Source organism: Brachyhypopomus gauderio, chromosome 2, assembly GCF_052324685.1.
Source record: "Brachyhypopomus gauderio isolate BG-103 chromosome 2, BGAUD_0.2, whole genome shotgun sequence".
Taxonomy (NCBI): Eukaryota; Metazoa; Chordata; class Actinopteri; order Gymnotiformes; family Hypopomidae; genus Brachyhypopomus; species Brachyhypopomus gauderio.
Window position 1 is genome coordinate 24,235,935 of NC_135212.1, and position 26,866 is coordinate 24,262,800.

Below are 26,866 nucleotides of genomic sequence, written 5' to 3' on the forward strand. Positions count from 1 at the left end.
CGCAGGGTGAAGCACAGCTTACCTGTGCAGAGGTGGTGCCTAGGATCACGCACCACCTCTGACCAATCAGGATGCACAAAGGGTCCCAAGCCAGACAGACATTCGCCGAATAGCAGTCAATCACTTTACTCAAAAATGAAATGCACTTTAAGATGTAGGAACATGCTTCGTTAATGGGATGTACAAGTGGGCCTCAGCAGCACATGCTGCTTATGTCTGTGTGCAACAGGAGAGACCTTGTGTACAAAAGGGTTTGTACACCACAAGCACCATGTCAAGACTGATTTGGTCCTGGAGATGCCTTCACTTCTGAGAATATTTTCAGGCATGATAAACTCATTTACAAACCTTAACTTGTGACAGCAGAACTGAGAACCTTTCTGTGGTCCTCACAGGGCTAACTGATGCCAGATACAATTATCAACACAAAAAGCAATAATATTCCACATTTAATGTAAATGTTGGCCAAAAGAAATTGGAGAAGACCCTCATAAAAAAAGTTTGTTGTTTCAAAATCCTTTGCATGAGCATGTGTTGTTCACAATACTGCCATCAATAGTCACTGAGGATATACATGTCACAAAACACAGACTATATCGACACTGGATATAGTGAAGAAAACTCTGAACTCCTTTGAAATTCCACTTTTTTTTTACATTATGCTATTGTTTCAGTACGCTGATACAAAACCCTTTTCTCACTTGCTACATGTAGAAACTTCATACTCAGAAAATGTTAAACTATTAAGACACTGCAACTCCAAGTAATCCACTCTATAGCTGTTGGCTTGCAGTGGTGTGTGTTTTTGATGACACTGTGGATTGCACAAGAAAATCCTTTGGCGTGATATATTTACTATATCAACTGTCAGCTATTGAAATGACTACACATACTTACTATCTGAATGAACATAAGGCCCATATTTATCAATTATTTCAGAGTAAGACTGCTGCACTATACTAATACAATTATACTGAAACAAGTGGCCTGCTCAGAGATCATCAATGTTACTCCAAAATGTTTTATAAATACTGTATGAGCATCTGTATTTTTAGAAAAATAACACATTCAAATGCAAGTCAACAATGCTTTCAACCGCACTCAAACATTACGGTGATCAGCTTGATTTGAAAATGCTATTGTCAAAAAGACCATAATTAGGCTAGTTTATTCTGCTCATACCATGGATTCTGGGAAGTGTGAACCAAACAATAGAGTATGGATTTATTTTATAATTAACATTATAAATGGCTTTCACTGTTCATGAGCTGTGTTCCACAGTCTACCACACTGCACAACTGGATAAGGCTTGAAACACAAAAGCCAAATACAAAACCACTGTCTCGCACTACAGTTTCAGCTCTTCACTCTACATCACTACTCACCACTGCAAACTGTACGTTCCTAAAACATTCACACAGTCACCCTGAATGATGGGATTTCTCCTGCAAACAGCGCTTGAACCATCAGGCCAGCACAAACTGCCAGTTGGTCAGAAGGATCTTGATTCCCTTGATGACGGACACGACGGACGTGGCGGGGTTCAGCTTCAGCGTGTTGGCGTCCCCCTTCTTGCATTTGTCCCTGAAGACGTAGATGCAGCCGTTGCAGCTGGCCACCTTCCAGAGAGACGGCACGCAGCTCCACACCTCGGGGAAGCGCAGGCGCGTGAAGCTGTCCAGGAGCGGGTTGTAACACACCAGCGAGTCGCCCTCCGCCACCACGAAGATCAGGTCCTTGTGCGCGGTGGCGTGCATGCAGCCGGCGAAGGGCAGCATGTACGGCTTGGCGCGGCAGTTCTGCGCGGCCGTGTCGAAGCACTGGATGAGGCGCGACGGCTTGGTGAAGAAGTCCATGTCGTTCTCCTCCCCGCCCAGCAGGTAGATGGTGCCGCCCAGGTTCACGCCGGCCGCGCCCGACACGGCCGTGTCCAGCTGGCTCGTCTCCGTCCACATGTTGTCCCGCACCGTGTAGTAGATCACGGCGTTGGACAGCGTGTCCTGCAGCGTCTTGCCGCCCAGCGAGTAGATGGCGTCCTCGGCGGCGACGGACACCAGCGTGTGGTGGAGGCGGTCGCGAGGCAGCGGTGCGCACCGCTCCCAGTCCATCGTGTGCATGTTGCACTTCCACATGCGCCGCGGGATGGAGCCGCCCACCACGTACAGGTCCGCGCCGTGCTTACACGCCGCCGTGATCTGGTGACACAGGCTGTTCTGACCGCTCACGCTGATGGCGTCGTCCTCGTCGCAGTGCAGGGACACGGCCAGAGAGTGCGTGCGTGTCTCCTCCTTCCCGATCAGGTAAATGTGCACGTTCTCACCGATCTCCTGCATCACAGGGACAAGGGACAGAAAACTGAGGGAAACGTTAAAAAAAAAAAAAAAAAAAAAGTAATGCCCTCTGCAGAACTGTGTGGGTTTTCATCAGAGTGCATTCAAAATCCTGATTATGTTTTATTAGTCCTAGTTTAAAACATACCTTTAGGCTGTCTGAGAGCATCTCAGAGAACTCCTCTCGCTCAACTTTGTTGTGGTTTATCCAAGACTCAATTGCTGCAGTTGGATTTTGCGAGCTTGGAACACCATCTAAGTCAGAGCAGTTAATATTATCTGGTTTTAATTGACAATCAAATATATGTCAAATGAATTTAGTCCATCACATTATTATAACAAACCACAGAGCAGTATTAGACTGAATAACATGTGATCCAGTCTCTAAATTGTTTCACTTTTGCATGGATAGACATAAAGCATGAATGAATACATCAGGATGAATGTGTGCTTTAGTTCCTGCATGCTGATTCTCATGCAACATGGTTTTTACACAAATTCCTAGTATGCATACACAGGTGTTGAACCATATAGTTTGCCCTTATATGTTTTTTTCTACCATTTAGAAGATAAGGCCCACAATTATATGTATATATCTAAGGACAAAATACCCTAATACATTTTGGTCATATATGGTTTGATTTTTCTGTTATTACACAGACATGATGATGCCAACAGACTTGCAAATTTCGTCACATACTGGTTTCCTTTACAATTCGTTGTATGTGCACAGCACCAAGACAAAACAAATTTGGCCACACGCAACAAACCAACAAACTGGACGTGAGAGGCAGATTTGCTGCAAATAAGAGCGTTTTCTATTTCTGTAAAGAAGCAATTAGTATGAAGGTTCACAGTAAAAATACAAAAGTACAAATACAAAAATAGCATAAACAGTCTTTAATCATTTTTTCAAATGCTAGACATTTTCTGAAACAATTCTGCTAGCAGTGAATATACATGGTTTAGGAGCTGTGAATATCAGGGTTCTCTTGTGGTTTAATGCGTCATAGTTAGTAAATGAAATGTTGCCGAGTCTTATCCTGATTCCACAGCATTCCGTTCCACTTTTAGACCGCCTGGTTCACATGCAGCTTGAATCCACATCCGTTTATTTTATTTTAGCTCCTGCAATACAAATACCTTTCCCTTTCAAATATAGAGCCTGCCTATCTCAACGCTGCTACACTGCTTGACTACACTACTGAAGAACCGGAAGACATTTCCTTGAAGAAACCTAGAGATGCTGAGGCAAGCCAGCCTGTCTACTGAACCCACCTTTGATGATGTCCATGAGGAGACGCAACGGCAGGTTGAGGAACTCGTCCGTTTGGTGCAGCTGCACCAGGTGAATTTTGGCACAGTGCTTAGCTGCTGTGTACAGCTCCTGGTCACTGTGTCTGTCTGCCAACCACATCACCTAAAACACACAGCACACAGTTGGCCACTGACCGGTATTTAGTCATGGAACAGGGATCTCAGTGGGGCTCCATTATAACCTTAAGAGGGGAGTTTTAAAAGTTGCCTTATACCCACCTGTAAACAATTCTTAACCTCCACAGTCCGTGAGAGGAAGCGTGAGCACTCCTCAAACAGAGCAGTGAGCTGGTACATATCAGCCATCTCATAGGTGTCTTGCAGGTCTTCCACCTGGAGTTTGATCGTCCCATGATAGATGTAGTCCAACAGCAACTGGAAGACGGGCGCACTCACATCTTTCAGCTCAATGTTGCGGTCGTGAGCCTCCCTAAGGTTTGAGGTGAACATGGACCTGAAGAAGCTGCTCTGTGCCGACAACACCAGGCGATGGAGCTGGAACTCTCTGCCCTCCACCGTGATGGTGACATCCGCAAACAGACCGTCCTCTAAACACAAGTCCATGATGCTCTTGACCACACGCGTGGAGTGGGAGCGATCAGTGAAGGTGTAACCCTGGAAGTAGTTCTCCTCTCCAGATGAACCCCCCACACTGAGGCCCCCATCATCACTGGTCTCCATGGCCTTCAATGATACACATACACAGGGACTTCCAACTCTCACTCCCGTTAAAACGTTGTTAAAGAACAATAAATATGTGTTAACTGCACAAACACGATGCTCCAGTAAACAGATATAAAGACCCAGAGTGTGTAGTGATCACATGTAGTTCTCGGAGTGGTGATGGGGACGCGCAATGATGAAGCTACCAGCTCATTAACTTGACCGTATTGTTAGGAGAAGGCGATAGCGACAGAGGAAAGTACAACCAGTTGTTATTGTCAGTCTTCATCAGCTAGCAACATTTTCAAAGTTTCAAAATACTTCAAATATCTGCTGGCTACAAAACAAATGTAGCTGGCTGGCTGAGACGTTAGCCTACTGTATACACACTAACTAGCTACTACCGTTAGCAACAACATAGCTAGATAATTCGTCAACGTACTCTGTACCTCTGATGACAATCACACTGAATTCATATGCAATGTGTTAATCGGTCAATTGCAAAATATTCCACAGTACTTGCAGATGTGCGTACTTTCAGTTTTTAAACGCACGGCTCTCATAAGAAACGTGTTTGGATTAGCCATAGGGTGTTTGGTGCATGTTGGTGTAAGCGCCAGGAAGTAAATACTCAGTGCGTGTCTGTAGCGCGCTGCTGCCATCGTGCGTTGGAGGCCTGTCATTGCATGTAGAAAAAAAACCTGTTATCTATCTATCTATCTATCTATCTATCTATCTATCTATCTATCTATCTATCTATCTATCTATCTATCTATCTATCTATACAGAGAGAGAGAGAAAAAGAGAGAGAGAGAGAGAGAGAGAGAGAGAGAGAGAGAGAGAGAGAGAGAGAGAGAGAGAGAGAGATCATACGCACACATGCAGCGTGGCGCCCGTATGAAATGTCTCACATGAAAGAATGTTACATGTATACTTATAATTGTATACAAACAAGAAGACAGATTATTCTAAAGTTTGACGTGTTGGCTGAAACGTTCATTTCCCCAGGTGGGAACAGCACCTCGGCGCTCTGCCACTACATGACTGAAAGATGTCCAAGTGCCATTTCTTTTGCCCAGTTCTTGAACATTCTTAAATGGTTTGCAGCAAATATTATCAAAAATGCAGCGGATTAAATTCACATGGGCTGTCGTTTGTCTTGTGTTTTTCAGAGACCTTAGGCACAGTTCAGGTAGGCTATTTTAATGTTTGTGGCATTTTGTGTTTTCATTATTGCTTGTATTAAAAAATGCAGCATTCGAGATTCTACGGAGTGCACGGGGTTGACAGGCTATATTATATCGTGCAATACATTACAAACTTGCAGATTCTGCGTAACGTATAATAAACGAGATATACTGCTGAAGAGATCGTTTATGCTTGGTATATATGTTTAATAACGAAGCAAAGATGCGTACGTGAACCAGATTGTCGACCAAGCGTGTTAATTCTTAAAATTCCACTGTGTGGTTAAGTGCCAAAAGTTAGCCTCCTCGGTTTCCCTTCTAGTGAGAGGCAAGTTAGTTTTAAGACGTATTAATGAACATTTAAAGATCACCGAATAAAGAAAACCAGTATAGAAAAACATCATTTGTTTTGTTTGCAGATCCATCAGCTGTTCTACACGGAGGCGTCTCGCAACAGAGTTTCATCAAATCGCTTACTGATGCCAACTTATTATTCGAGGTAGAAAAGTTTCCGTATTACTGTTTGCCTTCTTTGATATTATCCAGACGGTGCGAGTTGAAGCCCATATCATAATTAAGGATAAAAAAATGATTTCATGAAGCCGTCAGACACACCTTATACTGCATGAACCCTGGAACAGTGGGGGGAACGCGGGGGTAAAATAATAAAGATAAAATATTTCATTTTTCCTGTTCCTCCAGTTCTTACTGAGTGGCCTGGTGATTGATGAGGACAACAACATTGCTATGCGGGATCAGGAGATGGCATCCATGAGGCAGGGACGAGCTTTCTTAAGCCTCATCAACGATAACGTCCCCAAGACTGTGTCAGCAATGGAGAAACTGCTAGTGACTCTGGAGGATGAAGACCAGTCGTTCACTCAGTCCAGGTTTGAGACCCTCATCCTAGGAATCGTTTTCTCAGCTTACCAGGTCCAGAAGAAGCAAGAAGACGATTGGGCTCGTGCCCTCGGTCGCCTCGCAAACGTCACCCTGATTCAGCTACGCAGGTCTTAAATAATTCCACAATAAATCTACGAAGCAATTTCAACTTCCACGTTATCTTTTCTAGTCTGGGAAAGCACCAAATGTATTTTGAGATCTTCATGTAAGCTCATTTTTGAACATTCGCTTTCTGGCTCCCATTTGACTCTTCCTTGCTGATGTAGGGGAAACTTTTTTTTATTTCATGCAATGTAGTACAAAGTATATTATTGGTATAAACAGTGTTTACTTTTATTAAAAAGACTGAATTGTTAACATGTTTCTCCAAAAAAAAGTATGAAAATGCAATCGTATACACCGACCCTTATTATATTTCTCATAAAATGTATTTTAGGCAATAACGTCAAACAGTACAAAGACGTATGCAGTATGTATATAATCTTTCAGTTGCTTCAGAGGACTATGATTTCCTTTTCAGCATTTTACATTCAGTGTTGGTCTTTGCTCTTTGGCTCGCACGGGGGCGCTGGTGAGTTCCGTGCTGGACTCTAGAGTTTCCAGCTCTCGCTCCAGGACTCATTCCTTCCTCCCTCTGAGCTCCAAGCGTCTGGCTTACAGTATCATCTCGGCTCCAGATCAAAATATTAAAACCTGCAGATGAAGGTTAACGTGTTCTTAGGAAAGCATTCACTCAAAGAACGTGCACTGGTAGACCTTTCTAGAGTACTTACCCATTCCTGATGCCAAAACGCTCCCCATTGGGTGGAATTTGTTGAGCTAAGATATAAGACAGCATAGACATTATGAATGTTCTGAATGTCAACACCTTTTCTGTTTTTTTGCACCATCACAGGTGGAGTACGGTGCTGTGTTTACCACCAGCACCACTCCTTCCCCTGGTGTTTGTTGAGGGATGGGGAGCTGTATTTTTGATTTACTGGCCATGTTTACTACTCTGAAGGTGCAAAATATTTTTATTGTGACATAAGCAATAAAACTGGCATTTTTAGCATGCACTCTGTAGCACATCTTGCTGCAATCACAGCTGCAGGTCTGTTGGGGTATGCCTTTAAGCAATAGGTTTTTTGAGACTGGTCTTCCATAAGGACCCACTCTAACTAAGAATTTGTACAATTTTGTCTCTTACATGACTTTCAAATAAAATAAAAGTTCTAGGTTTGTAATGCCACAAAACAGGAAAAACACTAAGGGTGTGAACACCTTCACAAGAATTGTAGTGTTTTTCATGTTTCTCATAGAAATGCAAGCAGATCTGATTTTTTGTGCATTTCTCAAAATAGCGTGACACCAAATGTTATTTTCCAGTTAAGGCATTTCCTAAAACCTCTGTACATGTGTGGAAAGACACATCAGAGATTTTGTTTTGTTGACAATGTACAATTATGGGCACAGAGTACAAGGAACCATTTTTGTATGAATAGACATGAAATAAACACACACTTACAGACACAATGCCGTGTGTGTTGGGGTCTTTCAGCTGATTCACAAGCCTGCCTGTGTTAGCATCAAAGATATCAATGGTTCTCTCATCATCAGTAAAGACACGGTCGTCTGGGTAACGGCCAACAACAACGAGGTCATATATGGGGTGCCAAGTTGCCTAAAATGAAAACATCACGCACACATCCATACGCATGTTGGCATATTACAGATGAATTGGACCAATAACAAATCACCAAGCCAGTTCACACTCAAACTTCAATTGAGGTAAATGTCCAAACAGATGGGTCTCCTGAGCTCTAACCTTGATGGGTGTCAAGTGCTGGAACTGGCGATGTGGGTGTACGATAACCTGAGCTGGCTTGGACCAATCACATGAGGAATATATTCTGATCTCGTCCATTTGGTCTGTGGTGAGAAGCTTGGTGCAGTCCGTGGGGTTGAAATAAGCTAAAGTAAAGGCAATTGAAGAAAGGAGAAACCAAGAACAATGTTCATAACGTATATTAAATATATATGCAGTTCATGGCCTTTTAACCAACATTTGTTCACTTACCAGAATTAACAGGTTTCTTATGTGGTATTTCATGCAAGTAGCTGTTTTTGTCTTTAATGTTCCTGAGGTCCCACAGCTTGACAGTGGTGTCAACAGACGATGTTGCCATGAGCCAGTCATAGCGAGGGTTGAATTGTGCATGGGTCACTTTAGCCTTGTGCAGCTTCTCATTGAAAATCTACATTTAGATGAGAAAAAAACCTTAACAAAGATAATTTTTTTTTCCTTTATGGAATACGTTTTTTTTTTTTACATTGACAGCATCATCACAACTCTTCCGTCTCTCTCACCTTTTGCCCGTCCAATCTAAACAGAAGCAATCTCCCTGCATTGTCCCCAGTCACAACCATCTGGCGACTCAAAGAAACGTCTAAACAGCAGTACCAGTAACTGGAGAATAGATTTAAACGTTGTTACAATTAGTGATGATTCATCTTGTATTTTTTTTAAACATGATGATTACTGCATGTAGAATAGAGAGAGTGCAAAGGGATTTCTAGCCAGACTTTAAACATATCTCATTAACTGCATGTCAAATCACCGTATATCTTCAACGCATGTACATTTTTTGCTGGCAAAATGCAAAAGACCAGATATCTAACATGTCTAGTGTGAGAATGCTTCTCTCTCAAGACCTCAATCTGGAATTTATTCAGAAAAAACAGCTCACAGAAGACAAGTCCTATTAAGTAGTACTTACACCTGCATTATGCCAACAAGGCCAATCGGTGAAAAATAACAAAAACAAAAAACAAACAACCCAACCAGAGTGCTCACCAGAAAGTGTGGTGAGTATGGCTGCACTCTGGGACACGAGAGATCGTCTCGCTTGGGAGGTGTTCAAAGCTTTGCAAGGAGAGCGTGCCATCACCAGAGGCCACGTAGAGTTTGGTTGCATCTGTGGGACAAAACTTCATCCCTCCAATAGAGTCACCACCTCCTTTCTGAGAGTAAATAGATACATGTCTGTTGATGGAGGCCTTTCAGATCTTCCTGAACTCCTCTTTATAAACACTGTTTCAATATTCAAGATCATATACAGGAGCATTTCATTAAATTCAGTCACACTGATGGTATTTCAGACATTTGAGATCACGTGAGACCATTTTACTATAATGGTTTATACTATTAACAAAGACTGAAAGTGGTGTAGTCTTTGTCTTTTCTACAAAGCTGTAAAGTGATCCAGCATTGTTGACATTTGAAAGTCAACAAACAAATAACCCAGGCCTTTACGGTTGATACTGGTAAGGAGAAGAATTTTATTTTGTGAACCTAGCCAGTTGCGAGTGGCAAGAAATGTCCTTCACCCCTTTTATGAAGGCTGTCTTGTCCAGCACCTCATAGTCCCACAGGATGATGTCTCCACCTTTGGAGCCCACAGCCACCTTACTGAGGTGGCTGGGGTTCCACTCGAGACACGTTACCCTCCGGTCAAATGGACTGGCTGTGCGGAGCAACCTGTAGCTCTCCAGGGAGCGTACAAAAGGCTCCTGGAGACACTGGAGAAGAAGATGATGGAAGATGAGGAAAACATATAACCACCACAGCTCCACCCATATCCCAACATATTTACGGTTTGGAAAATATACCTTTTCATTGCAGCAATAAGTTAAACTGGAGCTTCCTAGAACATTTCTGTTGGTTACTATGTTACCTGCCGCAGGTGAGACTGGATACTCTGTCCCAAAGAGCTTTTGTAGATGTAATGTGGCATGCTTAGTTGGGTCTCTCTCCTCTGCCGCCCAGACTTTCCACTCGTCTGTTTGAGTGTCTCTTCTACAATGTACAGAACCATCATTACAGATTAGGCTCGCTTCTTTATCAGAAAGCAAATGTAAAAAAAGATGTAATGAGAATGTATCTCTGTAGCTGACCACAGCCATTTTCCCCGCTCGTTCTTGGTGGAGTCTTTTCATCTTTCTTTGCCTTGAGTTTCTTAGAACGAGTTTCAGGATATTCTTCGCCCAGTTCTTCTTTTGCATCGCGCTGATCTGTTGCACGTGTCTCCTCCGTCTTCTTTCTTCTTACCATCTTGCATTAAAAACATGTCCAAAATATAACGATAAATAAAGCCAGTCAGGGATCTTAGATTCACTATGAAGCAAACTTGGCAGATATAACGATGCTAAATCGTTTGAGGTGAAATGTATGTCACTTAACCAATTCCATACCTTCAAGATGTAATTTCAACGATGAAGAAAGTTTGATCAATTTTCTCGTCAAAGGTGTGCACCGTGCGCCCTTTTCCTTGCGCTTGTTGTTACTTAACTACCACGTGTTTGTGACGTACTTTCCGCCTGTTTTGTAACCACTGTGGGTTTTACACATTTTCAACACTAGATGGCAGTATTGTCAAAATGTTTCCAACTCATTCCAAAGTCCAAAATGCACCATTATTATTATTTTATAACAAAAACCTACGAACTTTATACATTTATATTTAATCTAAAACACACCTGGTTTGTAAAAATGCAAAATATGAAACCTAGTTTACATTTAGTCTTGGTTATTGTGAATATCTTCAGATGTTTTTTTCTCCACCACCAAAGTCAGGGACAAATCACTAAACTGAAGGACGGGCCGTCGTGAACCATAACGATCGGTCACAATTTTACATCGACCCCCCATATCAGGCTTTATGGAACATTTTCACATAAAGTCTACGTTAGGTAAAGTAATGATATAAGAAATACGATTTTAATACTTCAGACCTTTCGATGTCTGCCGTGTATCAAGAATACTGAAAAGCGTTCACACGCAAATTGTAAATTTATAAATCACACAGAACCATTTGAGACGATCGTAGTGTCTACACGGGAAGTAGTGGGTTATATAAACTGCTCGTTGATATTGAGTAATCGGGGAGCTTGTCTCCCGCTCCATCACACTGTCCGGAGTCGTGGGTACGGCGCGGCGTGGAGAAGCACGTTAACCAATCAGATCCGTCCTGGACCCACGACTGACAACGACAACAAAGACAGGCGTGTTTTCTCTCTGGTGCTGCTGGCTTTCCCACACAGCGCCTTGGCATGACCTGCACATCGTATTTAACATTACATGACATCTGGAGTGGACGGGCTTAGCATTCTTCAGCTTCTGATCGTAAGTTAAAGCTTAATTTGATGCATAATGGTTGTTTTATTCGTATGTGGGGAAAAAGATAAACATTTTAAACTATATACCCTAGTGAAGGAACTCGTTTGTATTAAATTGTCCTCTCACGACAAGCTTACAATTTTACACTGACGTTATTCAGCATCCATCGTCAATAATGCAGTTTGTTAATTATTTTTAAATGTCCAATGTACATAAATTAGCTAACGTGATTTTTAAATTTCAATTAAACACACGTTACCCTGAAGTTTATCCCAGCTTAGTTTATGAAATGGCTGGATATAGCCTAGTAAACATGATACTAGTCTAGTAACAAAAAGCTTAATCGTATGCTGTACATCTTCCGGTTTTTCGATTAAAACTGTTGAGTAAGATGTTTTTTTATAGGTTACAAATTGTGAGCTTACTCTCTGACTCGCAATAATTTTGTTGTCTCAAACGTAGGCTGAGTCTAGGTCCTTGTAGACATCAGTGCTCTCCAGGCAGAGCTGATGAAAGGTTGTTAAAGATGCGCTATAACCAACAGGCAAGTGCATGAACCCAGGAACACTGAGCTGAGTTTAACTGTCATTGATGGATGACAATCGTTTGTGGCCTAACTTCATTACTAATTTCATGGTCATCCTGGACCTTTCATATTGCTCAATACTAGACATACAAGGTACATTTACTATTTGACTTTCTTACAGTAAATGAAAATCACTTGACCTACAATCCAGTATAGTGTACAACATAGATTTCTGCAAAAGCTCTGGCAAATTCACATCTATAATTCTTTTGGATTTGTCTTTATTTCTGTTTTAGTAGACTCCAAAAGTAATGAGATCTGTAAAGCTGAGTGCAGGCTGAAGGACGAGGCGGTTTTCAGGGTGCAACACTGATGTTCTTTATTATTGTGGTTTGCGCAGACAGCGCACATTTAACAAAACGCAATGGCGTGAGACTCTAATAAAGACGAGCACAGGACGCTACACACACACACACACACACACACACACACACACACACACATGCACACACGCTTTATACACATAGTCTAACAAGCACCACGTGAAACACATTAGACTAATGACACAGGTGAACGCACACACAGCCAGCTACACCCCCCAATGTACATACACAGACACGGACTACGTAGACACATGCCCCAAGGGGAGGGGTCCGGTGCTGTAGTGTGACAGAGCCCCCCCCAGGACCTACACCAACGGGCGGGTCCAGAGCAGCCGGCAATGCGTCCGGGAGAGGTCCGCCCTCCGGCATGAACCAGCTAGAACACCCTCCCTGGGAAAACAGGGGAAAAGACGTTAGACAAACACAATGGCACATTCACAAAAACACAGACAGGCACATTAAACAGCATAGGCACAAGAGGGAAAATGGCTTTAGGGAGAAACACGGGGACTAACACAAACACAGTCCCAGGCAGACACAGGAACAGGCGTCCCGCTTGCAGGAGGGCTGCCAGCGGGGAAAGTCCTCCCAGGGCCACAGGCGCTGCTGTAGGTGGTCCTCCTCCTCCTGTCCTCTGAGCGGACACTCTGCCGCGTGTACTCGGCGCTCTGCTTGCTTGCGCGCCAGCAGTCCTCTCCGAGCGTGCGGTCAGTCCCTCTGGGCGACACCGGAGGGCACGCCTCAGGGTACGCCTGCCGACGCCACTTCGCCCCTCTCCGGGGAGCCACTAGGGGGACCTCACCCCCCTTCCACGGTTGCTCCACGGGTCTAGTCCCATGTCTCGGTTACTCAACCTCCATCTCCTCCTCCGAGGCGTCCAAACTCCACTTCCTTGCCACCTCGAGGGTGTGGCACCGGGAGCAGTCCATGCTGCTCCCCTCAGAGAGGGGAAGTGGAACGCCCTCAGTCCGGAGTTTCCTCCCCCTCGACCTCACGGTTCCCCCGGAGTGCTCCAGTGGAGGTGGGCTCTCAACTTCCCCCTCAGAGAGGAGTCCCTCGTCGGGGAGCGGAGTGCCTAATTCATGTTTCACTTGTTCATTTTGCTGAAAACATCTTGGCATTAATCACATTTTTAAAAAGTGAGATCAGCATTGTTGCTGAAGGTTCAAATCAAATATTCTAACACAAATCTTATATAAATGCATATCCCTGTTGAGAAATACTCCAAAAATAATACAACAAAAAACACTTGACTGAATTGCAGTCAAATGTCCTGATCCTGTATCCTGTAAATATCATTATCCTGTAAATATCATAATCTTGTAAATATCATAATCCCACAGCTTGAGAAGAGTTGCTGTGTTAAGTATTAGGACAGCTTTTCACTGTGGATTAGTTCATTTTCAACTGCTATTTGTAGGACTGAGGTTACTGTCTATACAAGGTTGTTGTTGCCTGTGTAGAGGGATCTACACTCAAGCACAAGGAAAGGGGACGTTGGAGCTCGTTAGATGAGGTGGCGACTGGTAGGGACTGATCATGCTGAGCCTCATCAAGGTGCCTCAGGTTTTAACCATCAACCAAGTTCCAAAAGTAAGTATCATGCTTACAGCTAAACTGCAGTTAACAGCATCTTGTGTAGCGCTGTGATGTGTTGGTGCTACTCTTGTTCTGATAGGTAAGGCTTCATTTAAAGTGCTTTTATTTGTTTTTAAAGCACTAAATGGGCTGACCCCTTCTTACATCTCAGATTTGCGCCAATCTCCAATCAGGCAGCGTTCGCTGAGATCTTTATCTCAGAACTTATTAGTTGTCCCCAGGACACCTTTAAAACTTAGAGAGGATCGAGCATTTTTAGTGTACGCTCCGAGACTGTAGAATAACCTACCACCTGATATTCGCCATGCTACCTCTGTCTCGTCTTTTACATCAGGTTTAAAAACCCATTTATATAAACTTGCATTTGTTCAGTAAGAAACTGTGGTAATGTTTTGGTGAATTGATGTATTGTATGTTGTTATTTTATTTTATTTTTGTGTATTTGACTTATTTTGATTGTTGTTGTATTTTTTGTATTTTATACTATATTTATTAGAATATGTACAGCACTTTGGGCAACTTTGGCGGCATAGAAAGTGCTTTATAAATAAAATTTACTTACTAATGCTTTCAGAGCCTGTGACCAGCGCCTGGGCTTGCCTGGCCTTGCATGTGCTTGCCTGGCCTTGCTAGCCTGATGTGCAGGCCTCTACATTCTTTGGTGTAGTTATCTAAACAATAACTCAAACGCCATAAATCTATTCTTGTTAGTGAAACAACAAATATATCTGCAATTATAAATATTTTTAGAACATGTAATAACAATATTTTGTGGGCTTGTATAGAATTAACGAACCCTCTGTTCTGAACAGGTCTTCCATGAGGATGGGATCATATCAGGATATCGGTACCCTTACAGCACAGCCAAAGACTGTGTTCTCAGTATCTTCCAGCTAACCAACGAAACACTTAACATCTGGACCCACTTTCTGCCCACATGGTCTGACAGTTTTCTCCAGAAACATTAAAGCAACTTCACTAGAAATTAAATTTTGCATAACATTTGCATAACAGTTGCCAGTTAATTTCTCTCTAACGATGAAGATATAGTGCATAGTAAATGTGTTCACTTACATTTTGTGCCACCGTGTGGTGCAGAGTCTTATCAGGTTTTACTCTGGTCCATTTTGCCAGGTTCTTCTTGTGGAAGCTGCTGGTGGTGCTGGTGGAGGGGGGGTGGCAGGACTGCTACCGATGGCCTCTCATAGTCTTCCTCATCTCCAGCTCCCTCTACCCACTGGCCTCCAGCTGTGCTCACACCTTCAACTCCATGTCCGAGCGTGCCAGGCACATCTGCTTCTTCTTCGACTATGGAGCTCTCAGCCTCTACAGCTTGGGTGAGGGGCCTGGGGTTCAGTTTCACCAACACTAACGCCTTTAATGTTGTGTTATGAGGAATGAACTGATGTGTGAAGTGTAAAAGAACTGTTCCACTTTATAGACACTGCAGAACAGAATCATGCTAATTTGTCCAGACTTACTCACTGGAAGCAAATATTGTTGTTTTCTTAGAAATCCTTCACATTGTTTTGCATTTATGTGGGTGTTTGTGCACCAATAGGTTCTGCTATCTCCTATTCCTCTTATGCATTCCCCGAGAAATGGGTCAACAGCATGTTCCACAAATACTACATTCCTGCTGCTGTGCTGAACTCTGTTGTCTCTACTGGACTGGCCTGCTACTCAAGGCAAGACTGATTCATGCATTTGTTAAATGTTATGAAATGTTAACACAAATGATATAGTGAAAAGCAATAAAAGATAAATTGTTTAGCACTGTTTTGTTATGGGACATTTTTAAGCAATCTGTGGTTTGTGTGAGTAGTTTCAACAACTTTTAGTGTACCCTAAATGACATTTTGAAAGATATATTTACAGCTTTTTTGTAATGTCCATATATGTTCAGGCTTTGTATAGTTGAATTGCTCTGACTTCTAATACATTAATAATTTTTATAGTATCATTAATTTCCAATTGTTCTTTTCTTAGGTTTTCTGCAGTGAAATTAAACATGAAACTATGCAGATGTCTACGCACGGTGGCCTTTGCGTATCCGTACATCTTTGACAGTGTTCCTTTGTTTTGCAGGGTAAGTTAACATGTTGTGTGTGTGTGTGTGTGTGTGTGTGTGTGTGTGTGTGTGTGTGTGTGTGTGAGTGTTCATAATGGTCACTGCGACCAGTCGTTTGAGCTCCATGTGTATGTTTCTCCCATCACAGATGTTCATGTGCAGTGGTGATGGTTGCACAGTGAATGAAGCCACAGCTGTCCACTACCTGCACACCTCACTGGCTGTCTTCACGGGCTTCCTCTTTGCCTCACACCTACCTGAACGTCTGGCACCTGGGAGTTTTGATTACATAGGTTAGCGGCACAAATAAGTATAATTCGGTAAAACCGCACTAGGAACAGTCTTGTCTGTTCACTTATGTTTTTCCATTTATTTGCTTTTTCTTTTCTTCACAGGGCACAGTCACCAGCTCTCTCACGTCTCTGCCATCGTTGGCACTTATTTCCAGCTGACTGCAGTCGAGCTGGACATGAACTTACGTAAGCGATGGCTTCAGAAACATTCCCAGCCCATCACCTTTACCAACACAGTGGGGGCTGCACTTCTGTGCGTCACCTCCAGTCTGTGTATAATCTACGTCTTCAGTCAATCTTCAATCACCAGAAAAAAGGACCATTATTTTAAAAGGTCATAAACTACTGTACAGTAACAACAGCTGTGTTTTAATGTAAATAATGTGAAAGTATGAAGAGCTTTCTTGGGGTGAAGGATGTTTTATACAAGACTGCATTAGCTGTGTTAAATTAAAAACAATCTTGATTTAGGAGTAGGCCTATTACTTGATGTACTTGAGTATTAATTGATGACACATAGTCTAATGAGCCATTTAAAATAAAAAATCTCACTGTACCTAGTGGTGTTTACTAGGTTGTGTTCACAATATGTGCCTTAAAACACTAAATCTGTATTTTATCTACCACATTTATTTATAACCTTAACTTGAAGAAAAAAGTTAATCTAAGTAAAAACACTAGCTGTTTTTATCCTTCATATTTTTGTAAAGCTTGCATTGTTTGCATTATATTTATATTTTGCACATTGTATTTATTTAAAATCAATAAACGAATCTGATTTTGTTTGGTGTTTTAAAACAAAAAGGCTCAAAACAAATCTTCAACACGAATTGTCACCATACCTGTCAAGGTTTTGATTTAAAATAAGTGAAAATTTCAAGGTCCAAGGTCCAGGTCCAGGACTCCTTATATTTTACACGAAGTCTTTACTTTTTTGGTAGGAACGCCTTCTCTCGTCGTTGTGTTTCGGGTTTGTTGTTCCCGCTGTCAGCGCTAACCTCGCGAGAACTGACACTCGGGCTACTGCAGGTTGCCATTCTCGCGAGGCTAGCGACATAATTCATTTTGGGGAGGCACTTGAATGGTGCGTGTGTGTGTGTGTGTGTGTGTGGGGGGGGTGTTAGTTTATACAGGATATTGCGTTACAAATTTGAGGCGGGACATCCGGAGGTCTTGGCGATTTAGCTGATGTCCGATTGGTCCGATTTTCAAAAATCCGTTTGTTCGCGAGGCGGAGGGAATATTCGAATTTAGAATTCCGAAGAGGCGAGAACAACAATCCTACGAGGTTGATTAAAAACACTTCACGATGATGAGGCCCATGTAAGTTTTCTTCAACGTGTGTGTGTGTATATATATATTGATTATTTTTGTAAGATGCTGCTTTGTGTTTTCTATGGTGAGCTAGAATGTACTAGTGCCAATCTGGGGTAGCTTGGCTAGTTAGCCAGCTAGCTTCATTAACGTTAGTTAGCAAGCGAGCTAACACCTGGTGATTTTAGCCATTTTAACACATTCTTGCTCATCAAACGTCTCTAGATAGTTTCTTATCTAACTAGTGACTTACCTCAAATGTGCGTCGATCCACACGAAACGTTAGCGACTGCTAGCTTATTTTACTTGGTAATATATCACTAGTTCCAGTAAGTTAGACGGGGCAGCCTAAGAAAATGGCTGTATTTCCTGTACATGGCTGGTGCTGCCTTACAGCAGCAAGTGTAGGTGGCGAGACAGGTGAACTAGACACCTTTTCTTGGTTCATATACACGTATAACAGGTTGGTCGAATGTTCTTTTACATGTTCTTTAATTCTAGGAAGGCAAAGACCCCACGCCGACCTCCTCCTAAAAAAACAGCCAACCACCAGACGGATCCTGTCGGGGTATGTTCAGTGAAACGGTGTATAATGTGAAATAAACATGGGTGATCACGTGTGTGTAGGCAGGTTAACACGGGTGAGGAGTCGGAGTATCCGAGTTTAATCTAGGTTAGTTGAACCTTTCAGCGAAGTGCCGCCCTCTGCGCTTCTGGCAGGTTTACTGCCGCGTGCGTCCACTGGGCGCAGAAGATGGAGAGTGTTGTGTGGAGGTGATCAGCAGCACCACCATACAGTTACACGCGCCCGATGGCCTCAAAGCCAACAGGAATGGAGAGTTCAAAGAGGTCAGTCGGTTCTAGTGGCACCTGCGTCACACACACACACACACACCCCTTGTTGTATTTCCTGTATGGGTTATCCAGTGTCTACTAGTCTTGTGACGGTTGAGATTTGCTAGTATTTTGCTAAGGTCATAATATCCAAGTCTCAATTTGATGTAATTATTATTACAGACACAATATTCCTTCAAGAAAGTGTTTGGAATTAAAACAACTCAGCGAGAATTGTTTGAGGATGTTGCAAAACCTCTTGCTGATGACTTAATTCATGGGAAAAATGGTAAGAAAATAATTCAGTGAAATCTGAATGAAATGCGATTTGTTTCGCATGATATGTTCATACACTAAGATCTTATTTTTCATTCCATAGGGCTTCTGTTCACCTATGGTGTCACTGGGAGTGGAAAAACGTTCACAATGACTGGCTCCCCTGGTCAAGGCGGACTACTTCCGCGCTCATTAGACATGATCTTCAACAGCATTGGGCCCTTTCAGGCCAAAAGATTTGTAAGTCACTTTAGTGTGATTTGATATGATATTATATTCATTGTGTTCTCTGAGCTCATGAACTGTCACACAACCCAGGTCTTTAAACCAGATGACAAGAATGGCGTGGAAGTGCAAAATCAAGTAGATGCTCTTTTGGAGCGTCAGAAACGAGAGTCTCAGCAGTCTGTACCAAAGACTCCCTCCTCCAGGTGCATGGAAGTTCCTCACTTAACAATCTGTGGCTGGAGGTGCATGTGTTGACTGATTACACACTTGACTCAAGCCATGTTTATTTGCAGGCAAAGAGCAGACCCAGAGTTTGCTGACATGATTAATCCTGAGGAAGCTTGTAAGGCAAAAGAAGTGGATGAGGACAGCAGTTACAGCGTGTTTGTCTCCTACATTGAGATCTACAATAACTATATCTATGATCTGCTGGAAGAGTCTCCGATTGACCTGATCAAGCCAAAGTAAGCCTGTTGTAGCTTTTTACACTATTGCTCTTTATGCCATGTTTTGTCAGCCTGCTGTTTATACATGTGCACAAAAATGATTGAATATAGACAGGCAGAATTGAATCTTATCCTTTAAATGCACACTTGGGTTTATGGATAATGCTCCATCTCTTTTGGACATGGGGCGTGTATACTGTAGTGTAGCCTGCAGATAATGTTTCTGTTCCTCTGCTAGGTGGAATGGTGCAGGGACTCCTCTGCGACACACTGAGTTCATGTACGTGACCAGTGGAGAACTGCTGTAGATTAGACCGCAACTCCTTGCTCAGCATAATCTGTACTACTTGTTCTGTGTAGTTACATGCGGCGCTGTTGTCTAAACTGTTGTCTTTTCTTTGTCGACTTGTGGCATAAGCTTTGCTGCTTTCTCTAGTCTTCTGCTTAGGAGGCATGACCCGTTTTAACATGGCTTGGTGACACGTTTTATGTATTCACGTTCTGTGCAGTTTCCCTTTTGCAGAAGTAATATTGAGGGCTTTTATTTGCTTCTTTTAGACCACCACAATCTAAAATTTTGCGGGAAGATCAAAACCACAACATGTATGTGGCTGGGTGCACAGAAGTTGAAGTCAAGTCGACCGAGGAAGCGTTTGAAGTCTTTTGGAGAGGTGAGTTGAAATGCCGTTGACCCCAGTACTTACACCAGTAGCTGTCAGTGCATTTTAATCATGGGTAACTGTGACCACCAGGTCAGAAGAAGCGCCGAATTGCCAACACGCAGCTGAATCGAGAGTCTAGCAGATCACACAGTGTGTTCATCGTCAAACTGGCCCAGGCACCACTGGATGCAGATGGAGACAACGTTCTGCAGGTAAATGCCAGCTGTGCTCTGTGGGGGTGGGGTTTAACGGGGGTGGGAGGAGACATTCTTCTTCCTGGCTTCTCCAACTTTGAGGCAATCTTCTTCTTCACCTCTTCAAGGATAAGAACCAGGTGAACGTGAGCCAGCTGTGTCTGGTGGACCTGGCCGGGAGTGAACGCACCAGTAGAACTCGTGCAGAAGGGAGCCGCCTCCGTGAAGCAGGTCGGCTGCTTCTGGAACTGCTCGTATCGTATGCCCAGATCCTTGGGTTTTATGGCCAGTATTGTTCATTTTGTTTCTCTTGACAGGCAATATCAATCAGTCTCTAATGACACTCCGCACTTGTATTGAAGTTCTGAGGGAGAATCAAATGTGTGGCACTAATAAGGTATGCACACAGATATTTCCTGGTCTTTATATGCTTTATTTAAAGTCCCCTCCATGTTCAAGTTATGACTGATTCCTACACCCCCCCCCCCCCCCCCCCTTTCTTTAGATGGTCCCTTACAGAGACTCTAAAGTTACCCATCTATTCAAAAACTATTTTGATGGAGAAGGCAAAGTCAGAATGGTGGTCTGTGTCAACCCTAAGGCTGATGATTATGAAGAAACTATGGTAAGCCTGTTCAGACTTTGAGTTTGCATTCAGATTGCTTAAACGAAACTGCTACTAGAATAATAGCTTCAGATATTATGGTTCTGCAGTTAAACCCCATGTTTTCTTGAAGCTGGTGATGAGGTTTGCCGAGATGACTCAGGAGGTGGAGGTGGCCCGGCCTGTCGACCGGCCAATCTGCGGCTTTGCTGCGGGCCGCAGACATAGGAACCAGGCCTTCCAAGACGAGCTGTCTCGACGGCTACAGGACCGCGGAGGCCCGATGGATGGAGGTATCGCTCAATCTCTAGCACCAAAAAATGGCTTGTGTGACCTTGCTCATCCTCTTTAATCCATTGTTGTTTTCTAATGTGTGTGTGTGTGTGTGTGTGTGACTTTGCCCAGAGCCTCATACAGCCCTAAACCAACTGCTGCAGAGTTTTCCTCCACTGCCTTCCTGCGAGATCTCTGACCCCACTGATGACCAAACGCTACCCAGGCTCATAGAGGCTCTGGAGAAGAGGCACCGCATCCGACAGATGATGAATGAGGAGTTCAACAAAGCTGGTGTGATATTTTAGAAAACGCACACGCGTGTAAATGTTTCCTAACTGCATACGAAGCTGAAATACCTTCATTGCTTTCTTTTTGCAGCCCACATGCTGAGCTCCAAGCTTCAAGATCTGGACGGCAACCTCATGTCCAAAGAGAACTTCATCCAAGACCAGCGAGGCAAACTAGGAGAGAAGGACAAAATGATCCAGAACCAGAAAAACGACCTTGATCGTCTAGAGAAGAAATGCAAGATGCTGGAGTACAAGGTATGTTGACCACGGTGGAGCTCCTTGACCCCGGGGCAGTCACGGCTGCTCCTCTGGCCCATGATGCTCAGTGCCGCTCATTTGTGTGTAGATCGACATCCTGCAGAAGACCACCAACATCTACGAGGAGGACAAACGAGCCCTACAGCATGAACTGGAGAGCAGAGGCCAAAGGCTGCAGCGCGAGCTCTCCGAGAAGAAGCGCATGGAGACGCGCATGCAGGGCCTGGTGACCGACGAGAAGCTCCGGTGGCAGAAGGAGTGTGTGAGTATCCTCGCCCGACACCGCTCTGCTCGTGCTCTGCTCATATTGAGGAGTGTGTGAGTATCCTCGCCCGACACCGCTCTGCTCGTGCTCTGCTCATGCTCTGCTCATATTGAGGAGTGTGTGAGTATCCTCGCCCGACACCGCTCTGCTCGTTCTCTGCTCATATTGAGGAGTGTGTGAGTATCCTCGCCCGACACCGCTCTGCTCGTGCTCTGCTCATGCTCTGCTCATATTGAGGAGTGTGTGAGTATCCTCGCCCGACACCGCTCTGCTCGTTCTCTGCTCATAGTGAGGATGAGCAGCAAGATACTGCAGCTGATCAAGTACAAATTTGAGACTGTTCCAGTTTTCTGGTTGAGAAGAATTTCTACCTATATAAAAAATATCTTCAGATCAAACCAGTTTTGAAACATAATGGCCAGTGTTGTCTAACAGTGGAGATTTGCGCTACTGATCAAACGCTGCTTATTCTGATTTCACGTCAATTGTTTGCCAATCTTAATTTGAGAATTCATCCATATGTGCATTAGATGCAACCAGGCACATTATCTAATCTGTAGCTGCTGTTCACGGGGCATTGTGTGCGGTTCTGGCAGCCCCTAACCCTGCTAGGCCTTCCTGGGCTCTTAGCTGTGCCAGTGCTGGCACGTTGAGTCTCCAGGCCCAGGACTGTACCGTCGGACTCTGCCAAGCTCCATTCTGCTATGGCTTTGGCTCCAACCTTTGTGTGTATGTGTGTTGCTATGCAGGAGAGGCGCGTGAATGCCAAGGAGCTGGAGATGCAGAACAAGCTGTGGGTGAAGGACGAGAAGCTGAAACAGCTCAAGGCCATTGTGACCGAGAGCAAGACAGACAGCCGGCCGGATCCACCCCAGCGCCCTTCCAGAGAGAAGGACAGAGTGCCTGCCAAGAGATCTGCCTCTCCCTCGCCCGTGCCCGTATGTGTCCGTGACTCGCCTTTCTGATTTGCTACAATACAGGCTATTCTCAGCCACTCTTCCAGTCTGTGTTCGTCTTGTCTTTACAAACTGTTTTTCACTCTCTGTGCAATTGCATGTTTCATTATCTATGCAATTCATCGACTCAATTAAAAAATATATATATGTTGTTCAAATTGATTTTAACAGCTTTACGTTTTTTACTTGTCATGATGTTTTTTGTGTGTGTTGCACTAACCGGATGCTTTGTGCGGTCTTCTCTGCTGCTCCCTGCCGTTTCTCTCCTGCCAGCCCACAGTATACGTCCCCCCTCAAGCCCTCAGGCCAGGCCCCCCGTCCCCCAGCACCAGCAGCGTGTCTGTGGCCTCCTGTATCTCAGAGTGGGAGCAGCGAGTGCCGCAGTCAGACAGGCAGGGCAGCCCCTCCCCTCCCCACGCTAGGAGCAGAGCTCAGGGCCTCCCCAGCAGCCTTGGCAGGAGGAGAGGCAGGTGCTGGGCCCCAGACTGGGAGGTACCCGTCCGGCCAGCAGACGTAGGCCTAGAGGAGGATGGTTACAGGGTCAGTGGTATATCGCGCTGTAGCTGTAGGTAGAGCTGTCGTAACACTAACGTCTCCGCTGCCTGCGTGCTCGCCCTTCTGTAGAGGTGTCCGAAAAATGGATTTGGTGTGTTTACTCTGCTCTTCTTTGTAAGCTTGTCCTGTTCTGTTTCACACTTTAGACAAAATAAGTTTTGAGCTTACCAACCAAACCATTTTTATCTCTTGTGCTCAAGCACAGCTCTGGAACCTGGAAAAGTTGTTTTTGTTTTGTTTGTTTTTTTTGTATTTGTTTATTTATTGCTGGTTTCTAGAAAGCTATTTCTGACTGGCAAAATAAAAATATATACAACCTTATATGTTAAACACATTTCAAATGGTTGTTTTATACTAACAACTTTAAAATCCATGTTCATTTAGCAGGGAGCTTGTTGGTCCATTGTGTGACCGTAACAGCTTGGCATGTTTAGTGCTTCAGTAGAGGACCCACTAACTCTCACTAAGCACCTCTCCCCACTGACTCTCCCTGCTCCTCATTATGTGTGTCTTGGTTGGACAGACCGTGCCTCCGGTTCGGCCCGTGCACAGACGCTCCCACTCGGCTGGAGCCGAGCGATGGGTCGATCACAAACCCTCCACTAATGTGGAGCTGGACACGGTCATGCAGCCCAGTATCCAGAATGCCATCAAAGTGAGAGCTCCCGACGAGAAGGCCCTGTCCAAGTGTGACAAATACATGCTGACGCACCAGGAGGTGGCTTCGGACGGAGAGATTCAGACCAAGCTCATCAAGGTGGGGGTCTTGGATATCTGATCTTGTCGGTCTTGGCTGGTGAGCATAAAATGACATTTTGATGTCTCAGTCTGTGGGTGATGATAGCCATACATGTTTTGCTTTTTAAGGGTGAAGTTTTCAAAACTAGAGGAGGAGGCCAGGCAGTTCAGTTCACTGATATTGAAACGCTAAAACAAGAGAACCCTCTCGGAGAAAGGTGAGAATTTAAGAACAGAATTTTTCTAGAAGCTTGAAGAAATGCCAAGGCATTCTTTGACAAGGCACATAGTTTAAACTAAGCTCATGTGTGTTTTGCTGAAGCCGTAAGCGTAGATCATCAGAGACTGGCCCAAACCAGGAAGAACACAAGGATGGGTCCTGGACAGACGTGGAGACCAGGGTAAGACCCACTGCTTCAGACCTCCCTGTTCTTCTGAACCTTTTCTAGAATTGCTGGAATGTGGCCAGTATGTTGTTGAACTAATGTAGTCGATATAAACTTCATTTTCTGTTTTAAACACTGTGTAATCTTTGATGTGTTGGATGTGCTTCTGTGATTCTGAGTGTTTCCTGTCTCTCTCTGATCTGGTTAGTGTGCTGTTGCTGTGGAGATGAGGGCGGGCTCAAATCTGGGGCCTGGTTATCAACATCACGGATATCCAAAGTACGTTTGGTTCCAAACACATTTAGTTTTTCACTGAGCAAAATTAAGTTAATAATTCTTTATTTGATTTTTGTCTTGCAGGCGTAGAAAGCCTTAAAACCCACCAATGCATTGCCATCACAGTCAAGAGTCCTTTCCTCTTGAAACCCCTCATTACTGTGTGCAATATTCCAATATATTTAACTTTTTAAAATACTTTTTATATATATATAAGCCTGTACATATGTTCACCAAATTTGTTTTGTAATGTACTTTAGTGTTAGCATCAAACATTCATAGTCATCATGACCTCGGGGTGGTTTAAGACGGAGCTGTGGTGAAATGCTTCTTCCTCCTGTCTGGAGTATGTAACTCTTTATGTTATTGGTCAAGTATGGTAAAGAAAGCATTTGCTAGTCATGATTGAGACGTAGGATCTCAATTGTAGTAGTGAACTTAGAAATGCACCGTTTGTTTCACTTGTATGACCTTGATGCGGAGTGACTGATCTGAACGCCACAGCATTCACTGTACACGCAACTGTTAATAAACAGCATTTGAAGATGTTTGTTCTTGTGTTTCTGAAAGGTCTGCCTTTACCGTGCTACTAAACATGCTTTAACCTGACTTTAACCAGCAGATGGCAGCATTACCTAGTTCAGTCTGGTGGGAAGAGGGCTGTAGTGGATACATGGGCAGAGCCATAAGCCAGTTTCTCAGACATAAATTGAGCCTCGTCGTGGACTAAATTACAGTGCCGATGGTGAATTGCTGTTTGGACATTCTTTTTCGCCTACGCTTTGGCTTAATTGTGGCCTTGGAGATGGTCCCTCAGTGTTTGCCTGTATGTACTAAATTTGACAGTCAGTTGTAAGCTGTTCACCCCATTGCCCTGTTGTCCTACACAATTAACTGTGTCTGGGATCTTTAGCATGTTAATATTTTATTGGCTGGTTTCATGAGTGATTTATTACGGTATTTATTTATTTATTTTTTTTTGACCAAAGTACAGATCTTTGCTCTGTGCTTTTAATGTGTATACTGCAAATGCACAAGTTGACCTGTAGATACTATTTCCGCATTTATTAATACATATATTTTGCATATGTATGCAAAATATCCAGACATCACTTCCCAAAAACAGCTAGTATCTAGGCACAGGTGCTGCATTGGTGATCATTTGGTGGCCTTGACAATCAGAGATGTACAGTAACTAAGTAGAACTACTTCACTACTGTACTTAAGTACTAAAATGCTGTATCTGTACTTGAGTATTATTTTTTTTCTCCTACTTCTCCACTTTTATTTCACTACATATTTTCCATTAGTTTAATACTCGTACTCCGATAATTTTTTTACGTGCTGTATAGTTACTCGTTACAATTTTAAACATGTTATGAATGAAACCCATTTCATCACTGCCAGAGCGGTAGATGGCGCTGTCACCGGGTCAAGCGAGCATGAGAGAACTGCACATTCTCCGGTCACGTCGCACCTTTTACTCTGCTGCCTCCCTTCACTGAACACTTGAGCTTGGCTGTGTTCGAAATAGATTACTACATACTGGATACTGCATACTGGACTCTGTATATACTGGATACTGCATACTGGTCCTCGTAGTAGTATGCAGTACAGTTTCCAGTATGCGACAAAAGCAAAGCACACTACGGGGTCACGTGAACGTAACGTTGCATGATGGGATGCAGTACACCACGAAGATAGCTCTGTTCGCGTACTGGAATATTTTGCGGAAGTAGTAAGTCATCCGGGTATGTTTTGCGTACTGGAAATTTTCATTTTGGTCACATACTGCATACGACATACTGATTTGGGGCTCGATCAGTATGCCAGTAGTATGTAGTAGACTATTTCGAACACAGCCCTTCACAACTTAGG

At 43.6% G+C, this 26,866-nt stretch overlaps 5 protein-coding genes across 8 annotated transcripts; 3 read left to right on the plus strand and 2 right to left on the minus strand.

Annotated features, from left to right (window-relative positions):
* Window positions 1–458: 458 nt before the first annotated feature.
* Window positions 459–4,929, minus strand: kbtbd4 (kelch repeat and BTB (POZ) domain containing 4). The gene is made up of 4 exons (XM_076992226.1): window positions 3,867–4,929; window positions 3,609–3,750; window positions 2,479–2,585; window positions 459–2,327 (listed from the first exon to the last, which is right to left on the minus strand). Exons 1-4 carry the CDS (start codon window positions 4,326–4,328, stop codon window positions 1,467–1,469), a joined length of 1,572 nt encoding a protein of 523 aa, XP_076848341.1. The 5' UTR covers window positions 4,329–4,929; the 3' UTR covers window positions 459–1,466.
* A 403-nt stretch (window positions 4,930–5,332) lies between these two features.
* On the plus strand, window positions 5,333–7,068 carry LOC143494209 (protein FAM180A). The gene is made up of 3 exons (XM_076992317.1): window positions 5,333–5,502; window positions 5,917–5,996; window positions 6,200–7,068. The coding sequence occupies exons 1-3, from the start codon at window positions 5,433–5,435 to the stop codon at window positions 6,512–6,514; spliced, it is 465 nt and encodes a 154-aa protein (XP_076848432.1). The 5' UTR covers window positions 5,333–5,432; the 3' UTR covers window positions 6,515–7,068.
* Window positions 6,709–10,971, minus strand: ddb2 (damage-specific DNA binding protein 2). The gene is made up of 11 exons (XM_076992299.1): window positions 10,634–10,971; window positions 10,337–10,493; window positions 10,117–10,238; window positions 9,770–9,961; window positions 9,237–9,403; window positions 8,750–8,849; window positions 8,460–8,637; window positions 8,208–8,353; window positions 7,908–8,063; window positions 7,174–7,219; window positions 6,709–7,093 (listed from the first exon to the last, which is right to left on the minus strand). Exons 2-11 carry the CDS (start codon window positions 10,491–10,493, stop codon window positions 6,903–6,905), a joined length of 1,455 nt encoding a protein of 484 aa, XP_076848414.1. The 5' UTR covers window positions 10,634–10,971; the 3' UTR covers window positions 6,709–6,902.
* A 152-nt stretch (window positions 10,972–11,123) lies between these two features.
* On the plus strand, window positions 11,124–17,213 carry paqr5a (progestin and adipoQ receptor family member Va). The gene is made up of 8 exons (XM_076992309.1): window positions 11,124–11,564; window positions 13,931–14,060; window positions 14,879–15,006; window positions 15,201–15,403; window positions 15,628–15,754; window positions 16,056–16,155; window positions 16,286–16,430; window positions 16,533–17,213. Exons 2-8 carry the CDS (start codon window positions 14,007–14,009, stop codon window positions 16,769–16,771), a joined length of 996 nt encoding a protein of 331 aa, XP_076848424.1. The 5' UTR covers window positions 11,124–11,564; window positions 13,931–14,006; the 3' UTR covers window positions 16,772–17,213.
* Window positions 17,214–17,541: 328 nt separating this feature from the next.
* Window positions 17,542–25,536, plus strand: kif23 (kinesin family member 23). 4 transcript variants are annotated; one of them, XM_076992264.1, is made up of 24 exons: window positions 17,542–17,753; window positions 18,246–18,312; window positions 18,465–18,593; window positions 18,762–18,867; window positions 18,958–19,094; window positions 19,173–19,285; window positions 19,376–19,546; window positions 19,767–19,808; window positions 20,087–20,199; window positions 20,281–20,402; window positions 20,513–20,615; window positions 20,702–20,781; window positions 20,890–21,009; window positions 21,122–21,281; window positions 21,394–21,555; window positions 21,643–21,809; window positions 21,901–22,074; window positions 22,827–23,015; window positions 23,307–23,573; window positions 24,112–24,345; window positions 24,456–24,544; window positions 24,649–24,727; window positions 24,921–24,991; window positions 25,073–25,536. In XM_076992264.1, exons 1-24 carry the CDS (start codon window positions 17,740–17,742, stop codon window positions 25,086–25,088), a joined length of 2,925 nt encoding a protein of 974 aa, XP_076848379.1. In that variant the 5' UTR covers window positions 17,542–17,739; the 3' UTR covers window positions 25,089–25,536. The 4 variants fall into 4 exon arrangements, with proteins under 4 accessions (XP_076848379.1, XP_076848383.1, XP_076848393.1 ...); XM_076992268.1 differs by lacking the exon at window positions 19,767–19,808 and having other exon boundaries at window positions 17,546–17,753; XM_076992278.1 differs by lacking the exon at window positions 23,307–23,573 and having other exon boundaries at window positions 17,554–17,753.
* Window positions 25,537–26,866: the final 1,330 nt, after the last annotated feature.

What these genes read in the sequence shown, in the direction of transcription:
- LOC143494209 (XM_076992317.1), top strand. Translation starts at nt 5,433, where the DNA reads ATGCAGCGGATTAAATTCACATGGGCTGTCGTTTGTCTTGTGTTTTTC. An exon ending in AGACCTTAGGCACAGTTCAG is followed by an intron (nt 5,503 to 5,916) that starts GTAGGCTATTTT and finishes TTTTGTTTGCAG; the next exon opens with ATCCATCAGCTGTTCTACAC. An exon ending in ATGCCAACTTATTATTCGAG is followed by an intron (nt 5,997 to 6,199) that starts GTAGAAAAGTTT and finishes CTGTTCCTCCAG; the next exon opens with TTCTTACTGAGTGGCCTGGT.
- ddb2 (XM_076992299.1), bottom strand. Translation starts at nt 10,493, where the DNA reads ATGGTAAGAAGAAAGAAGACGGAGGAGACACGTGCAACAGATCAGCGC. An exon ending in GAGCGGGGAAAATGGCTGTG is followed by an intron (nt 10,239 to 10,336) that starts GTCAGCTACAGA and finishes TGTACATTGTAG; the next exon opens with AAGAGACACTCAAACAGACG. An exon ending in CGTTTTGGCATCAGGAATGG is followed by an intron (nt 7,094 to 7,173) that starts GTAAGTACTCTA and finishes CTTCATCTGCAG; the next exon opens with GTTTTAATATTTTGATCTGG.
- kif23 (XM_076992264.1), top strand. An exon ending in GCAAGATGCTGGAGTACAAG is followed by an intron (nt 21,810 to 21,900) that starts GTATGTTGACCA and finishes ATTTGTGTGTAG; the next exon opens with ATCGACATCCTGCAGAAGAC. An exon ending in TTCAGACCAAGCTCATCAAG is followed by an intron (nt 24,346 to 24,455) that starts GTGGGGGTCTTG and finishes TTGCTTTTTAAG; the next exon opens with GGTGAAGTTTTCAAAACTAG.
- kbtbd4 (XM_076992226.1), bottom strand. Translation starts at nt 4,328, where the DNA reads ATGGAGACCAGTGATGATGGGGGCCTCAGTGTGGGGGGTTCATCTGGA. An exon ending in AGGTTAAGAATTGTTTACAG is followed by an intron (nt 3,751 to 3,866) that starts GTGGGTATAAGG and finishes TGTGTGTTTTAG; the next exon opens with GTGATGTGGTTGGCAGACAG. An exon ending in TGCTCTCAGACAGCCTAAAG is followed by an intron (nt 2,328 to 2,478) that starts GTATGTTTTAAA and finishes CCTGTGATGCAG; the next exon opens with GAGATCGGTGAGAACGTGCA.
- paqr5a (XM_076992309.1), top strand. Translation starts at nt 14,007, where the DNA reads ATGCTGAGCCTCATCAAGGTGCCTCAGGTTTTAACCATCAACCAAGTT. An exon ending in ACCCACTTTCTGCCCACATG is followed by an intron (nt 15,007 to 15,200) that starts GTCTGACAGTTT and finishes CCATTTTGCCAG; the next exon opens with GTTCTTCTTGTGGAAGCTGC. An exon ending in TGGGAGTTTTGATTACATAG is followed by an intron (nt 16,431 to 16,532) that starts GTTAGCGGCACA and finishes TTTTCTTCACAG; the next exon opens with GGCACAGTCACCAGCTCTCT.